Below are 18587 nucleotides of genomic sequence, written 5' to 3'. Positions count from 1 at the left end.
GGATGAATTTTCATAAGAGAAAGCATGCTTTTCATTTCTAAATCCTAAAAATCACATTTCTTTCTAGTGACATGAGATCACCACCTTCTAAACCACATCAATAGCTTGGGATTGCACTGTAATATTCATAAAATGCTTGGCTACTTTGGTAACCTGCAGCAGAGATTAAATATCTCATGAAAATCTACCCAACTTCTTTAATATCAGGGGAAATGATCATGGTACACATTGACAGTTACTTTCGGGTTTGCTAATTCAATCCATTTCTAACCAAAAAAAAAAAAAAAAGTAGCTTGTTGTCACAAGCTTGCAATCATGTATCAGAGAAAAAAAGAGAAAGGAAATTGTTCCTTGCCTAGTAAAAATCATTAAGTTCCAACTCATCATGTCTAGGATGCTACCCATCACAGAGCATATGCCACTTGGCAATTTGTCTCCTGGGATAGTCACAGATCTCTTTCCAGTGCTCTCCACCGGTTCCTTCTGCTGTTGCTCCCAGGACCAACCGCCCTATCACCTCATTTCTGGATCCCCTTTCAGAATCCAAAACCAGAAACTCAACACTTATCTCTTCAAGACCCTCACAAGGAATATCAAAGACAAACAGTTCATTGAACACTGCATTAGGGGTGCATTTCTTCACATGAGTCTTCTTTTTAGAGATTCTCTTTTTGGCATGGTACAGGTTCACTTTCACGTAGGGATCTGCAATGGTAAACAACGGACGTTACACTGGCAGAACCTGGCTGGAGAGTTGATTTCAATATAATGGTGCCCTTGGAGGTTACTGCGTGCCAATAAAATGAGATTGCAGTGAAAATGAGTCAGAACAAAGTGAAAACATGGATATAGCTTGGCTTCTCTATTGTCAACAAATTGACAATAAGAATGTGAATGTGAAGAGTAAACTGTTCTAAACCAGAGGATGAGAACAGAAGTGCAATGGCAGGAAGATGAGATAATATAGAGGAGAAGAAAACAAAATATTCCAGAGGCACACTCTGATTACTTGTAACTCATTCTAGAAAATAGGATAGAAGAAAAAAACATTAGACAAGATCTAACCTTTCTGAGTTGTATGACTTTGGATAAGCCTCTCTACCTCTCTGCTTTTCTGTTGAACAGGCATTTAGAATTCACAATGGCAATGTCCTTTTTGCTTTAAATTTTGTGCTTCTTTAATCACCTGCTGAGTTTGCTTCCTGTTTTTCAGAGTTGATCTTCCTTTAATATGTGGATTTTAGGATCATGCTACTTTTTCACACATTTAATTATATTCTTTTTGCCTCTTTCTGGTTGAAGCATATGAGTTCATTTGAGCTTCCTAATCTAAACATTTAAGACAATGTGTTCAACTGCCATTATTAAATAATAGCAATAATAATATTAAAAATAATAATACAACTAGGTGATATTTAATGAAGTATATCTTTCTAGTCCTCACAATCTCTCTCAAGGTAAGTATCATTACTTATTAGTTTGTGTAGAGATTATGAAACATAGCCAAGGTTATATGCTAAAATGGAAGGGTTAGGATTTGAACTCAGATCCTTTCAACCCATAGGTCATGTGTTCTTTTCACAATGTGATATGAGGAATTTTTTTAATAGTCACAAAAACTAAGAGCTAATTCTTCAAGAAGATACATAAGGAATTAAAGGAAAAATAATAAAAAGAACACCAGAAGAATAAGTGTAGGTTGGCTCATTAAAAACACTAAAATGAAGAACTCTTCTCCCAAACAATTGCTATATTTTTGGCAATGGCTTCTTACCTCTGCATTTATCACTGTTTTCTGCTTCAAACCCACTCAATCAGACATCTATCATGTATTAGCAATGGCTTAGTTGGTAGAACTATGTAGTTTTATTTTTCTTGCTAATGGCATTGAATCACATCGTTATTCCATAATGAGAAACAGGGAAAAACAATCACATCACTTGAAACTATGAGTAAAAGGCAAATCAAATTCACGTCAGATGCTATTTTGCCCAATGTACTGTTCACTGACACTGAATTTTTCAGAAGCATTCTTACCTGAAAGTCCAGACACATCAGATTTAGGCAGGTGTCGAGCTTTTAAAACAACCACAGTGAGAGTATTTGTAGTGGACTGATAGCAGAGAGAGATCAGTAACTCACCCCGTCCTGAAGACTTCTAAACAAAGAGAGATGTGGTATAAGTATTCTCATTATTTTCTTGGGTTTGAAATTTGTGCTTATAGCAACATTTTAAAGCAATATAATATTGCTAGTTTTATGTAATTTTCCTACTTATTTTTATTTTACTATGCTAAGGAATCTGAGTAACTGCAAGCTTTTGTGCAGTGCTACCACTTTCTAAAAACAGGTGGCTGCCATCTTGTGGTGTTTTTAGGTACTACAGGTTGTTAAAATTTGTAATGAGTTAGCCACACCCATTACTAGAAATGTTTAAAGATATTTAGAGTATAGCTTTTACAGAGGATTTTTTTTTTACTTTTGCTTTTTAACTAAATAATTACTTTTTGAAGTTACTAATAGTAATGAAAATTGTCTATTCATTTGCAAGGATCTGTATAGGGCAAAATGACTCATGTTAAGTTTGATTTGATTTCAATTTTTTAAAAAACACTAACATTACTGGAATTTGAATTCAGACTAACTGAAATTTATTCTGACTGCCACCACTCTCCTGACCCACAGGGCTGATGGAATTAAAATTCTCTATCCTCAGCCCCCACTCAAAGTCCTCATTTAATCCAAGGAATAAATTAAGTTTTGGAGGGAGTTGACTCAATTTTTAATACTTTGTTTTTGAAGAGTATCATAAGATCCTTCTTTGTACACTACTTAGATTTTATTTGCACTTTAAAGACATTAGCTAAGATGACCAAGAACTCAAAGTACAAGTTTTAACTGATGAAACAAAATGAAAACTCAGAGCTGGATTATAACTAAGAATGATGGCTGGCCAGAGCTCCTAACTCTTCAGTCTATATGCACATGGGGTTATTATATGAATAAACAGTCCAAGTAGGAATAGATATTTATTCCTACTATGCTGCTAAACATCTGAGTGTCTCAAACAAGCTACTTAGCGTTTCTGAACTCTGACTTTTCATTAATTTCAACAAAGAAATAAAGGTGAGCTTTACAGTATTCTACAGAATCTTTCTAAAATATTATAGTTTAAATCAATTAAGTTCTATATTTAAAGGGGAAATAGTATTAATTTGATATCTTATAATAGTCTCAGAACTACCAAAGCAGTATACCTACAAAGGCAGAGTAACTCACTTCTTGTCATACAACATAGTCATGGACATTTATAATTCAATATGATGTGATGTCTCCTCCTTGAAAAGCAATTCCATGAAAAGTCAATATAACTTCCAAATCCTCAGGACAAATTGATTTAATTTTATATTTCAATTTCAATTTCAAATTCAATTATGAAACATCTTTGTTAACTTGCTTATAAGAAATATTTGCCTGCATTTTAGTTTAAGTGGCAGTCAAAATACTTAAGATAGAAATTAACAAAAATATTTATATAAGTATTCTTTAAATATCCACAAAGGATGCCTATTTATTTGATATAATTAAAATACTTTAAACATTTCAGCTGTGGGTTAAATTTTCTTTCATCTCCTCTATTCCCTTGATCCCCATTTGATTATGATTAATAATAATTAAACATGGTAAAGATGATATGTATAAAACTTATCATTTTAATGAAAACCCCCTAGATACAAAGAAGCTGAATAAAAGAATGTTTATAAATACTTTAAGCACTAAAAATGAATTACCCTAACATTTCTCTTGATGATCTCTCTGTTCATTAACATTTTTCCATCAGATAATTCAATTCCTGCAAGAGGAATAAGGACTTCTCCAATGATATCATCTCTTGAAAACCTGTCGAAACTCAAGATTGTGAAGTGCAAGGCCAACTCTTGGATCTGAGTGTAGAGGATCCCATAGAATGTAAAGGTCTCATCAAAAGCTGGGTCCAAGGTCTTTCTCAGAACTCTGGTTTTCACTTTATGCTTCTTCTCTGGGAGGATCGTCATTTTGATATACGGGTCAGAGGTCATCGACTGCTCATCCATGGCTGGCAAGCCACGGGCTTCCTTGATATTTACCACAAATGCTTTCTTCTCAAAGTTGTACTCTAAGGAGAAGAAGAGGGTTCCCAGCTTCTCCTGTTTCTCTTCTGAAGTAAGGGAAGTGCTGGACTTTAAGCTATCAGGGGAAACGGCTTCTTTCTCCCCTTCTGAAAAGAGCTTTGGGGTCACACTCTCCAGATCAGAAGGGCTACTAGCTTTGAGGTTTGTTTTGGGAAAATTGCCATTGAGATCTCTCTTCTCAAGGTCGAGATGTAATGAATTCTTTGGCACAGCTGGCTTATTCTTTACTTCGTTTTTGTCATCTGCTCCAAACTTCTTCTTGCTACTTAGGTTTTCAGGATAAATATCAACTCCTTTTAGTACATGCACAAACTTATATGGAGGAGTCTTGTTAGACTTGGATGATTTTCTCTGACAGCAGATCCATGCAAACAGAGAGACTGTGAAGACCAGGCCAAATGCACTGAAGATCCCCACCACTGTGGGGATTTCATCTGAAAAATCAAATGACCAATAACATACATTAAAGGAACAGAGCTGGAGACATGAGCCTATTTGAAAAGCATACTGGAGCTGGCAAATGCTGTACGCTGCACAGATTGGATTACTTTCCAACTCTTCTGGGTATGAGTTATGTACACATTTCATGTCACCTTCAGGAATAAACACATCCACTGTGTGACATGCCGAAAAAAATACCGTATGACAGAAACTTCTTCATTTCAGTTTTTTTTCATAAATAAAAAGAAAAGATGAAACAGGGCCTAGGTCGGGATGGGGGATGCTAAATGACCCTGACCTACCTTTGTTTTCTCAGATAACATGAGTCAACTACAGCATGGTAGGTCAGTACTAATTTCATTATGTTTTCTTGACATTTTGAGGCTTTCCAGAAGCATCAATTTTTACTGATTATGGAGCTCTAAATACACATTTTTGAAATACTGGGAGATTTTTTATTCTTAGTAGTTCTTTATTTATCCTGGATTCAAGAAGCAAACATCTAAGGGCTCAGTGGTTCCAATAATTTTAAGAAATGGAGGAACATTATCTGCTATTGTCACAAATTTATCAATAATTTCCATCCCAATTATGATAAGAGAAATGTTACATATGTTAGGAAAAAAAGAACAAAAAAGATGAACAACAGGATATTAATATTATATAACTTTTAACACTACAAACTCCTTGGATACAGATTCATAATTTCTCAAACACTGAATTACCCAAAGAACAAATTAATTACACCTAAGTAGGACAAAAACAAAACAATGGTTATGAATGAATCATCGTTCCTTAACATGTAAAGAGTGAGAATAGATAATTTAGAGTTCAATTTTATCCATAACTGATTTTTTCTAGCATATTTCCACATGGCAAATGGTAATCAAATTGAATTTGGCATTCTTTCTTGAATGAGGGCACATTAAATTACTGACATTAGGTAATACTGATTATGCATGAAGCTTATCATGTGCCATATGTAAGCATATTTCTCCAACAAATGATTAGTAACAGTGTGTAAGTAAAAGCAGTATTGCTATATCTGGACACACTGCATCAATTGAGTCAATGTTTAATATAGTCATAGTGAATATAACTAATGTAGTATTATCTGCATTTAGTTTCATTCTTATCTATTTTTATCCCAAATAGTGAATAATAAAGTTAAAAGTCCCAGTTAGAAAAGGGTTAAGCCTTGTTTGAATAACCCCTGAAAGAACAATCTTTTGTTACTCCCCTCCCCCACCCCCCAAATCTTCTGCCTACCTACTTCATAATTTCAAAACTGAACTCAAAGAATATAAGAACCAGCAATGACAAATAAGAGAAGACATAGATAACAATATTAAAAAACAATAATAAAAATTCTATAGTTTAATTATATCAAGAAACAATCATGTAGAGATGAAAAATAAACCTTTGAATTCCCCAAGTAGAAAACGCAGCAAATGCTACAGAAAAAGAATCAAACAAGAGCTAAAGATAATCAGCTAAACTTAGTATCAGCTTTTCAGTTTTTTTCTTCTATTCAAGTCTTTGTGTGTGGAGGGGGTGGGGGGGGTGGCAGGGGAGAATCCACTCCTGGACTCTAATAATCCAAGGCCAGGGAGCAAAACCAAAGTCATGAACTAAGGCAATTCTTTAGCCAATGCTAGGAGAACAATAAAAGCAATAGAAAATGATCCTTTTTTTTTTTTTCTTAAACAGACCAATGGCCCAAGCTGAAACATATTTTTTACCAGCACAATCTCTGAAAATGCCTCAGTATTAGAAAATTTCTTATTTTCAAATCAGAAATTGGGAATACACATCATAATAATATAAATCAATCACCCAAATGGAAGCCTGTAAAGGAAACTCATTTCTGAATATAATGTCACAGATTGTCCCTATTTCATACGTAAGTCACAAGGCAAAATATTCACTAAATCATGGAAAGACTCACCTACTCCTTGTATGTTCTCTACCAATGAGATTTTAAGCTTCTGAGAGCAAAGACCTCAGTCATTTCACTCAGTTAAATAACAATTATCATGGACTCATAGATATCATTCCTTATTCACAAACTTCTATAAAATTTCTTGATTTTTTGAATACTTGTGAAGTAAGTAAAACTCTACCTCTTATCTTTGGAATATAATGTGACCTAAAATACTACTTTTTAATTTGAAGTACATCTGTTTTTATTTACTGAAAGAGAGAAGGAGAGCAATGATGCCAAAAATTTGGTATAGGAAAAGGGAAATTGAACTGGAAAATAGGAGTCCTAATTCTACTTTCCAAAAGCTTTTCATTAACTGTTTGACCTGAAATACGTCCCTCATCTCTCCGGGCTCTGGTTACCTCACCTGTGAAATGCAATGGGCCAAGCTAGTTCATTTCAAATACCACTCTAACACCCTAGCATCATAGGATTCTGTGTTTTTCACTAGCAACATATTTCAAGAATACAAGAAAAACATAGCAGAGAAAAACAACCTTATGGTACACTCTATAATAAAATATACATTCCAAACCCTCAACATATAAGTTGTTTTATACCGAGATCAAACCCTTATGTAATCACAGAAACATTGGCTTCTCCTGGTAAGTTAAATACAGATTTACTTACAAATAAAAATCACCTACAGAATTAATGAAACCAACTGCAAACAACAGACCCCCTTTCCTTTACTCAGAGCGTGCTGCAATTTACAGAGCTACCCGAACATTTAGGAACTTCTTGGATGTAAAATCTCCCTGGCAGACGGCAATTTTTTTTGAGGAGAAAGATAGGGAGGAAGGGAGAAACAACAGATAAGCCACGATTGCCCCTTTACAGTTCTCATTTTCTTTTCAGATTAACTACCTAGGAGATCTATATCCAACATCCCATGGAAAAATAAAAATAACAGCAACAACAACACAGCCCACCCCGGAGTATTCAAGAAACAACCGCAGTTACAAGTTGAGTAACTTGCTTACCAAATTCTTCCCGGCTGGTAGTGATCGGAGCCATTTTTTGCTGCGTGTTCTGTCCGAGGTGCTGAACGGAAAACTCCCTGGCTTGATTCACTTGCCTGGATCTGAAGCGCCGGCTTTCCCGAGTGCTGAAAACAACAGCGCAGAGCCCAGGGGACCTGCGCCTGGAACCGGGAGGAGGCAAAGGGGGGAGGGGGTGGTCCACTCGCCCTCGCACAGTGATTTGCCACCCCTGTTCCTGTTTTGGCTCTTCTGAGAAGCTCGTCTCTGAGACTCTAGACGTGGCTGAAACCCGAATTGACGCAATCCTGACGCTACAGGGTTGAAATCAGCACCTGCCCTCCTCCCCTCCGCCCTCCAATCCTCTCCTCTCCCTTTCCTTCTTTCTTCCTCCCGTCTCTCCTGAGGATTCAACACATACTCATCAATTATTTTAACTGTTGGACTACTGGAGATTAGCTTTGCTATTCTGTGGGGGCTCACAAGCACATGGAGATGAGCCCCCAAACTCATTCGTGTCAGTTCTTAATAGAAAATCTCCTGATCATCTAGATCAGTAAAAATGTGCCTGCGAGTTATCAGAATAATGCAATTTACAGAGATGATTTCGGGTAAGAGTGAGAAGAGAGAAATCTCTGCATCATATGAACACTGTGACATGCAAGAATATGTTTTCTTGCTTTCTAAAATTTTCTTTGATATATTTTCGTTAGAAAAGATCCACCGCACATTGATCCATTTGAAATAAGACAACAGTTTTCCCACTATAATCACTTATTTCCTAATAAATAGTCTAAACATTTTGCTGATGCTGTTGCTCCATCTGTCTGTCAGCTCTCTCCCCTTTAATATCTGACATTTGACCAGTTAAAGTACTTAGGAACAGATGGGAATAATCCCTTCTGTATTCAGACTCACTCTCGGTTATGACTTTTGCATATAATGAGACTGCTCCTGGAATGACATTTCTGGTTAAAACCCCTGACTTCTAATAGGATTGTGCAAAATAGTTACAAGAATCAGACTGAAATTGAAAGTGAATGATATGATAATTATTGGTTATTTTCAAAGGAAAACATTTTTTTTTTCTAAACTGATGATATTTCTGGGGTTGAGGAACTAGGCAATATATGGTGTCAGATTCTGATTAATTTTAATCAGAAGAGTGTGCCTTTTAAAAATGTTAAGAAATTTTCCAAAGGAGGGAACTCAGGCTGTAACTCCAACTATCAATTATTGCTCCACAAAGAATTCCTTTGCTCTGGAGCTTAGGAGCAAATGACATTTAGTATATACTGGAATGGGGGAGGAAGGGGCATTGGGTGACTCTCAGAAAGCTACTATACAAGTGACAGGTTCCTGCACATTGGCGAGCAGTCGCTCTGAGTGTCAGGACTGTGTCTTGGGAAAAATTAGCTTCAGTCTTTTGCATCATGGAAAATTTTATGAACTAAAGTCCTTTTCTTTCCCTTTCTACTTGTTCCCACATAGTTGGCATTTTAAAATTCCTCCAACAGATTTTTTAAAACCTTATATTGTCATGCTATGAAAACACACAAACCAATTTACTGTATTTAATTTTTTCTATTGGCAGAACCTGTATTTTGTGTCCTTATCTTTTCACTTCGTTCAGATTACTTGCTTCCTCAGTTATGTTTGCACCTAGTGGGATTGTCCCTAGGAATAGACATTCATTAGATGAAAGAGACAGTGGTATTTATTTGTGATGTATACCATAGGTAAACAAAATATATAGTGTGAGGTTCACTAAAACATGTTTCCTGGCTAAGTTATTGCTAACATATGGTTAAACTCGTTTGTTGTAAACATAAGTACCTTATTTGTATGTTCTATATAAATTAGTATCTCATTAATTTTACCTTCAGGTGGCAAGATGCTGTCATCTAAAACCTGTCTAGACTGTTTAAACTCTGTTTCTATAGAACCCTATCTCACCCTGGGCTGTCTCATTTCTAAGGACACATTGTGATAAAATTACATCTTTCCCAGAGCTAATGCTATTGTGGATATAGTAACTGTTTCATTGCTTGCTTTAAAAGCAAACTGAAATAAATGTTATTAATTAAAATGTCAGATGTTTCCCTCATTTTCTCTTGATGAATAGTATGTCATTTATTATCCAATCTCTTTAGACAGCTTCTACCAGCACCAGATGAGGAGTGAGAAACTGGTCCAACACAGAGGACAAACCTGAGTTTCTTATGATTGAAATTCATACCCTACCACATTATTACATTGTTCTCTTTAGATTCAGCAAACAAGTAATCAATTCGCTGACGTGAACAATACCATTCTAGCAGCATAGACTTGGGAGGAGGGGTTGTTGCTAGGTAACCACCTTTTTGCCACCCAAAACACACAGCCTCAAACAAGTTCCCACCCTGGGAAACGTAGACCATTCTGTACAAGTGGCAGTGTTTACTTCAGAATGATTCTTTCACTGTTGAAATGGTTCAGTATTTACCCTACTTTATTTCAGATTTCAATCACAAATATCTATACATACTTGAGAAAAAAACAGAACATTTCAGTTCAGTTTGGTTTTAAGAAATCCAGTTGAAGACTATTGATGATTCATTATCTGATTGTTTCCATCCATTCTATTCATTTAAAATAATTTTACTTAATACATAGATTGACAAAGTTTATTTATATAGTTTATTAATTATATAGTTTAATCTATATTTACTCTGGTTTCTTAAAAATAGTATTGTTGGACGTGTTTAGGATCTTCTGTTAGGCAAAAGAAAATTTCAAAAGGTTTTGAAAATGTTACAGTGATCTTCAGCAATCTTTAGTAATGCACAGATTAGTAATACCAAGACATTTTACTGGTATGTGGGTGGAGTAGAGTGAAGTATCTGATAATGGATAATGGATAATTGTTGTAATGTTCCATATCATTCTATTAAGAATGCTGGCTCTGATGTTAATGGAAAATATTTCTATTACAAGCATACCCAACTCGAAACCTTGCAAGACAAATGCTTTCCCATTTGGTATCACAAAAACCCCTTCACTATGCACCATTTCTACATTTGTTTTTCTTCAACGTATTCAGCATTTACTCTGTGACAAACTAAATTAGGCTGTGATGGCTAATGAGTGAAAAACTCATTACCCCAACCACAAAAAAGCTTATCGTCTTCCTTCCTTTCTTCTTTCGTTCAACACACAATTATTAAACATGTACTAACTCTTAGGGTTTTGGTAAGTAGGGGGTTTATATTGGTCAAGATGATAAAAACAATACCTACCCTAATGGAGCTTATAGACTACAGGACAGATGGGCAGCTTTTCCTCTAGAACTGGGAAAAATAGATGATAATTATGTTTATATTTCATTTGCCTGCTACATGACCTACAAGATTGGTCAGCAGCACCACTTTCTTTCACCATACACACACAAAAAAGTCCAAAATGGATTAAGGACCTAAATGGGAGACCTGAAACCATAAAAATTCTAGAAGAGAGCACAGGCAGTAATTTCTCTGACATTGGCCATGGGAACTTTTTTTCTTGGGCAAGGGAAACAAAAGCAAAAATAAATTACATCAAGATAAAAAGTTTCTGCACAGTGAAGGAAACAGTCAACAAAACTAAAAGGCAATCTATAGAATGGGAGAAGATATTTGCAATTGCATATCCAATAAAGGGTTAATATACAAAATATATAAAGAACTCATAAAACTCAACACCCAAAACCAAATAATCCAATTAAAAATGGGCAGAAGACATGAAAAGACATTTCTGCAAAGACATATTGATGACCAACAGACACATGAAAAGGTACTCATCATCATTTACCATCAGGGAAATGGAATCAAAACTAAAATCAACAACACAAGAAACAACAGGTGTTGATGAGGGTATGGAGAAAAAGGAATCCTCTTGCACTGTTGGTGGGAATGCAAACTGGTGCAGCCACTGTGGAAAACAAATACGGAGTTCCTCAAAAAGTTAAAAATAGAACTACCCTATGATCCAGCAATCACACTACTGATATTTACCCAAAGAATACAAAAACACTACCTCAAAGGGATACACACACCCTATGTTTATAGCAGCATTATTTACAATAGCTAAGATAAGGAAGCAACCCAAGGTTTCATCAAATGATGAACAGATAGAGAAGATGTAATATATATTGAATTGTATATTCAATAATATTGAATTGTATATATATATATGTATGTATATATATGTATATTGTATATATATATATATATATATATATATATATATATATATATATAAAATTCAATATTATTTGGGCACAGAAAAGAATGAAATCTTGCCATTAGCAATGATATGGATGGAGCTAGAGAGTATAATTGTGAATGAAATAGTCAGAGAAAGACAAATATCTATGATTTCACTCATATGGAATTTAAGAAATAAAAGAAAAGAGCAAAGGGAAGAGAGAGAAAGAGAAACCAAGAAAACAGATTGTTAACCATAGAGAACAAACTGATGGTTACCAGAGGGGAGGTGGGGGGGGATGGGTTAAATATGTGATGGGGATTAAGAAGTGCACTCTCATGATGAGTACTGAGTGATGTATGGAATTGTTGAATCATTATATCATATATCTGGAACTAATATAACACTGTATGTTAACTAACTAGAATTAAAATTAAAACTTAAAAAAAAGAGTGGCCAACAATATTCCAAAGATATTCAGTCTGTCCTTATTGACCCTTCTCTTCATAATTATAGATTAATTATTATTGTGTCAGATTGCATTCTTCCATTTCCTATGTTTGTCCACATCTTCTCTCTCCTTTAAGAGTCAGTTAAAGTTTCATTTATACTACAAAGTTTCTGACTTTCCAGTTACTCAAGGATTCATTCTAATTTAAATTCTTATAACACTATCTCTACTGAAATCCTTTAAGTCAGCTTGACATATTATTGGCTATATACCAACAATTCCCATAAAAATACATCAAAGGTCTCCACCAATGCTCACTCCAAATAATCCACAAGGTTCCCATTTGTTCATGATCTTCTTTGCATCAATTTTTTCATGCCTCCTGACCTCATTTTATTTTTACATTCCAGGCTTGTTTTTAAGTTGTAATCTTTGAAATGACATCTCTAACCCTTGGATCTTGGTCCTCTAATAAGAATTTGACCTGTAGCCATGTTATTTTATTTTTTATTATTTTTAATGTTTATTTATTTTGAGAAAAAGAGAGTATGTGTGCGTAAAAGGCAGGAGAGGGGCAGAGAGAGAGGGAGGCAGGGGAGCCAAAGCCAACGCTGTGCTTACAGCAGGAGCCATGAGATCATGACCTGAACCAAAGTTAAACAGTTAATGGACTGAGTCACCCAGGCACCCCAAACTGGAGCCATTTTAGAAGCTTGTCCTGTTTCAGTTTACCTTGAAGCTATTTCTTGTTAGCTCCTTACAACACATCTATCCTCGGTCTTCCAATCTATTCTTAAGTGAGACTTCTCTTAGCCTTTCAATAACAATAAAAATTGGGATACTTTATGTTTTTTGGGAAGTCTGGGATCAGCAAGATTATAAAATTTTCAACTGAAATACTGGAGATTTAACAAATATTTTATTACTTAATAATTAATGTTATTTTTTAAAATATAAAATAAACACTGGTACAATTGACAAAGATTAATGTCTAATAAATCATTGGACTTATTTATAGCTACCATAAAATAGCTATAACACAGAACAGACAGCAAGGGCAAAATTGAAATGACTATAAGCGATATAAAAAAAGACAAAATAATTAAAATGTAATTATCTAAGTAAGCAAAAAGATTTACAAACTCCAAGATAAATGGTTTCATAATATGTTTAAAAAATAAAGTTTAACAATATACTGCTTACAGTGAAAGTACCAAACAATGACTACAAAATTAAAATAATAGAATGTATCATGATTTATTAAAAATATGGAGATGAAAAATTAAAGTTAAAAAGTCAAGAAAACATATCAAAAGGAAGAAAATATGCAATTTATATAGGTAAAAGAATATACTGACAATAAAAGTTTTTAAGGCTTATGCTCCAAATAACTTACCATTAAATACATAATGCAAAACTATGGTAAGTGGTGAAGAAAAATAAACTGTAACATTACTTTTTAATAGACATAATCATTTCTTTCAGCCACTTACAGATCATCATAATTACAGGTTTAGACCACTTATCTAGGGTGGGGCAGTGTTACTGACAATGTCTTTGTAAACCATAAACAATTAATTTTTAAAGCATACAAATTCTTGGAAAGCAGGGAAATTTTCTCAAATATGTAATGCAGTGTTACTAAGAATTTTTCAAAAAGTGAGATGACATTAAAATCTATATAATATTTTATTAAAAGATATTGACTTAAACATCAACACAAAATAATTTTTGAAGATGCTATATTAGAACATCATTTAAAGAAGTAAATAATTATATGTGTATAAACATTCATTCCACTATTCCCTCGTTAGCACATATACATCACAAAGAAATTATCACTCAGGACCATGAGGTGATATGTATATTATTATACACAATAAAATGGTCCTTGGTAGCAATGAGTTAAAGGCAACATGTGAATGTCCAGCACAATGTAGATGAATACATAATTTGTGTTGAAAGCAAATTATGTGATATTATCCAGGAGTTAAAAACAACAAACTATACTAACTACATATATACATATATACATATACACATACACATACACACATATACAAACTATACATATATATACATATATATCTTGTAAAATATTGAATAAACAAGTTACATAAAAATATCGTTGATGCAAAATAAACACATACACACAAAAAATATCACTGCACATTTTCAAAAAAAAAATACACAGATTTTATTCAGGTTCTAGTGGATTCATTTGTGGCAGACCTGCCAAGAATAATTAGAAAATCCACGTAAAATCTGTTTTAAAAATTTGTTTTAAAGCATTTACGAATTGATGAAACAACTAAGGCTTCAAGGGCCAAGATATAAGTGAAACAGCAGAGAGATGAGCTGATATTCTGCAAGTCACTTTTCCTCTCAGGAAAATTGGCTGATTCTTAAAAATCGGTAAGAAGCTGAGCTACGAAACAGAAAAACAAACAGATTTTTTGGCAATCTCACGGGACTGGAGAGGCAATAATTGGAGTTAGGGAAATCCTAGACAGTGAGGAAAGAAGTGGCTGGGATCCTGGAAAGGAAGGAGGTACAGAGATAGCTCCTGCACTGAGTGATTTTACACCCAAGACACATGCTCAGTTCTTCAACTTTGCAGGCAAGAGTCTTAGAAGCTAAACAAAAAGGCACTGAAAAACAAAATTATGGTTTCAGTTGACTCATGCGGCTGAGGGAACAAAAATTATGCCTTACTATTCATCAGTGTGAAAGACCCTTAGTAATCACTATAGGCTTCAGTTGGAAGCACTAAAGAACTACATCAAGAAGAGAGGATAAATCAGGGGAAGAATGAGCCCTACAGAATTAGGACCCAGGCTCCATTTAGTTTAATTCCTAAATGGATTAATGTGATGTATTTCCCCACAAAGGTAGCCAACCAAACCCAAGCTGAAGAAGATAATATCATCTAGAGCTACTACAACTTTTCATATACAATGCCCATCATTTAATAAAAAATATCAGGCCTAATGAGAAACTAAACCAAGGAGAAAATGCACAATTAAAAAAAGGTCCATAGATTAGTGATATAATGGTAATTAATATTTTGATAAAAGAGATGATAAAATACTAGAGAACTAGAATTTATAAGACGCAGAATAACATTCTAGAATGGAAAAAATATAGTTTTTGAAATTAAGAAATGGATAGATATAAATGAAGAGAAGATTAAATAAAGTATAGATAACTAATGAACCAGAAGAACAGTCTATAGGTAATATCCATACTAGAGAACAGAGCACTAAAGGTGTGGAAAATACAGAAAATGGCTTCAGAGATACATGGGACATGATAAAAGGTAATAACATGATTGTAATCTGGCAACTTAGGTAGAAGTAATGTTTGAAAAGAAAATAATGGAATTTCCCAACCCAAAGAAAAATATCAATTCATATATTTAAAAAGCATTGAGAACTCCAAGCAATGGGAATATAAAGAAAACCACATAGTGCATCACAGTGAAATGACTAAAAACAAAAGACAAAGAGGAAATTTGAAAACAATCAGAAAATACAATATATTATCTTCAAAAAACAACAAAACGACTCATCTAATATCCCATTAGAGATGACAGGTCTGAAGACAATAACTCTAAACTGATAAAAAGGAATAGTTGTCAGTCTAGAATTTTATATCAGCAAAAGTCAAGGTGAATGAAAGAAATTTCTAGAAAAGTAGAAGCTGAGAGAATTAATTAACAGCAAATGCTAACTAAATGAGAGAAAATGATCACCGACCAAAACAGAAATGGCAATCAAAATAAAGAACATGGAAAAGGGTCAATATATGTCTAAGTATAAATGATTAATATTAACTGCTCAAAACAGTAAAAATGTACTGTGTTATCTAAAATATTGTATAACTGGATATAGGGCTAACATTAATTCAGAGGGTAAGAGAAAATAAGTTGAGTTCCAATGTTTTAAAACCTGAGAAATGGTAAAAGAAATAATTTGTTATCCAGGGAAACTCTGAACAAAGAGTAGAAAAAAAAAGTGTATCCAAGAAGTTAGCAAATATGAAAAAGCTAATAAAAGCTAAAAGATAAAAGAAAAAATAGAAAGAAGAAACAGGTGGTCCAATAGAATACAAATGATAATTTGGAGGATAGTAACCCAAAGATATCAGTAATTACATTAACTAAAATGAACTAAATACTGCTATTAAAAAGGGGTAAAATATTGTCAGACTGGGGAAAAGATACAAACCCAATGCCCCAACTCTATGGCAGTTACAAGAGATAAAATTTTAAAAGACAGAAAACATCAAAATATAGTAAATGCACCTCCTGTACACCATCCAGAAGAGGGCTATAATATTTATTTTTCTGATATACATATATTAGATAAGTAGATTTTTAATACAGACAAAAAGGCATCAGGAAAGACAATAAAGGGTATCATAAAATGATAAATTTGTAATTATATCAGGAAGACAAATTCCTAAATTTGTATGTGCTCATTAATATAGCTTTGAGTTATATAAAACCTAAATTGAAAGAGTTAGATGAGAAATAGAGAAATTCACATCATTGAAGGAACTTTTTCTCAGGCTTTCTCATATCTGAGAGACACAGCTCAATAAAAAACCTACAAAATCTAAATGAATTAATAAGTCTGAGCTAATTATCAAATTCCATACGTAATATTATTTCAAGTGAATATAAAATATTTAGTAAAACTGACTATAAGGTGCCCATAAACAAGTTTCAAAATACTTCAAAGGACAGAAATAATTCGGTTTGTTCCCTAACCATAGAGGCATTAAGCAAGAAAGTAGTGGAAAATACTTTCTGAAAAACTCTACTGTTAGAAAACTAAGCAAAATCTGCCTAAATAGCCAATGGGTCACAGAAGAAATCTCAACAGAAATTAGGAAAAAAGTGTAAACTGAATGAAAATGATAACACTATAAAACAGAGATAAAATCTATGAAATACAGCTTAAAATGTGCTTAGAGAATATAGGGACTTCTATGCACATATTTGAATAGAAAAGAATGGGGAAAAGTGATCTCACTATTTATTGCAGAATGTTAGAAAATAAAAAGGAAATTCAACCCAAAGAATGTGAAGAAAAAAAATGACAGAAAAATAAATTAATAAGATAAAAAAAATCTGGAGTAAAAAAGAAAAGCCCAACAAATCTAAAATAATTTTTTGATAGGATTATGTTAATGATAATTTCTGACAACATTGACAAGAAAACAAAAGGGAGAGAAAAGTACAAATCACAAATGATACAAGAAAGTAAAAAAAGGCAAGCCACAGAGCAAGAGTTAGAGAATATATTTGCAATGCTTATTTCTGGCATAGGAATTGCATCCAAAAATATGTGAAGAAAAATAAATTTTTAAAGACACATTCCAATTTAAAATGGACAAAAGGATTGTAGAGACACATCACTGAGAAAGATATAATATCCCAGTGGCTAATGATCATATGAAAGGAGCTTAGCAGCAGCAGTCTTTACAAAATGCAAATTAAAACCACCCACAGGACAGTTCTACACAACCACTGAAAGGCTTAAAAGGGTCAATGAAGACAAAACCAAAATTTTTTTGACAATACCTAATGTTGATAAGAATGTGGGGCAACAGAAAGTCTTAAGCACTGCTTTTGGTCTTTATATTGGTACAAACATTTTGAAAAACTGTTTGACAGTATCTACTAAAGCAGAACATAGACCTAAGCTATGGCCCTGCAATTCCAACCATTGCTAACTCTTAAACTGAAATGACTACATCCAAGTACAAGAATGTTCCTAGCAGCATTATTCGCAGTAGACAAAAATTGAAACAACTAGATTCAATAAATAAATTTATATGCTAGAATACTATTCAGAAATGAAAAAGAACAAAATGTTGCTGTATATAACAAAGGTGAACCTCATAACTGCAATGTTGAATGAGAGAAACCAGATAAGAAAAATTAAACACAGGAAGATCCAACTTCTTTAAATTTCAAAAAAAAAACTCAAGAAAACCCAATCAATGTTAATAGAAGTCACATAGTAATTATCTCTGTAGGAGGTAAAAATTGAGATGAAGCACAGGACAGATTTCTGTGGTGTTAATAATATTCCCTGTCTTGGTCTGGACAGTAGTTACTAAGTATTTTGGATTTTCTTTTAATACATTAGGTTGTTCAGTAATACTTTGTGTACTATGTTGTATGTCTGTGTGTGTGTGTGTATTTCTACGTTTCAGTTTGCTACATATTTTACATGGGTAAATATATTTTCAAGGACAGGTACAAACACATTAGGGTAGATATTAAAGTAAATGCATGTAAGGGAGGAAAATATCACTGGTAA

General features: G+C 33.7%; 1 protein-coding gene across 1 annotated transcript; it reads right to left on the bottom strand.

Annotated features, from left to right (window-relative positions):
* Positions 1-397: 397 nt before the first annotated feature.
* On the bottom strand, positions 398-7614 carry SYT4 (synaptotagmin 4). The gene is made up of 4 exons (XM_047086172.1): positions 7581-7614; positions 3792-4606; positions 2038-2158; positions 398-705 (listed from the first exon to the last, which is right to left on the bottom strand). Exons 1-4 carry the CDS (start codon positions 7612-7614, stop codon positions 398-400), a joined length of 1278 nt encoding a protein of 425 aa, XP_046942128.1.
* Between the last annotated feature and the right edge of the window lie 10973 nt (positions 7615-18587).

Source organism: Lynx rufus, unplaced genomic scaffold (assembly GCF_022079265.1).
Source record: "Lynx rufus isolate CCGP_SWC_20201006 ecotype Redwood Valley unplaced genomic scaffold, mLynRuf1.p SCAF_20, whole genome shotgun sequence".
NCBI classification, from domain to species: Eukaryota; Metazoa; Chordata; class Mammalia; order Carnivora; family Felidae; genus Lynx; species Lynx rufus.
The sequence above is the reverse complement of the archived record's forward strand: the minus strand, read 5'-3'. Positions and strand labels throughout refer to the sequence as shown.

What these genes read in the sequence shown, in the direction of transcription:
- SYT4 (XM_047086172.1), bottom strand. Translation starts at nt 7,614, where the DNA reads ATGGCTCCGATCACTACCAGCCGGGAAGAATTTG. An exon ending in TCATCAAGAGAAATGTTAGG is followed by an intron (nt 2,159 to 3,791) that starts GTAATTCATTTT and finishes CTCTTTGTTTAG; the next exon opens with AAGTCTTCAGGACGGGGTGA. An exon ending in TGATGTGTCTGGACTTTCAG is followed by an intron (nt 706 to 2,037) that starts GTAAGAATGCTT and finishes TTACCATTGCAG; the next exon opens with ATCCCTACGTGAAAGTGAAC.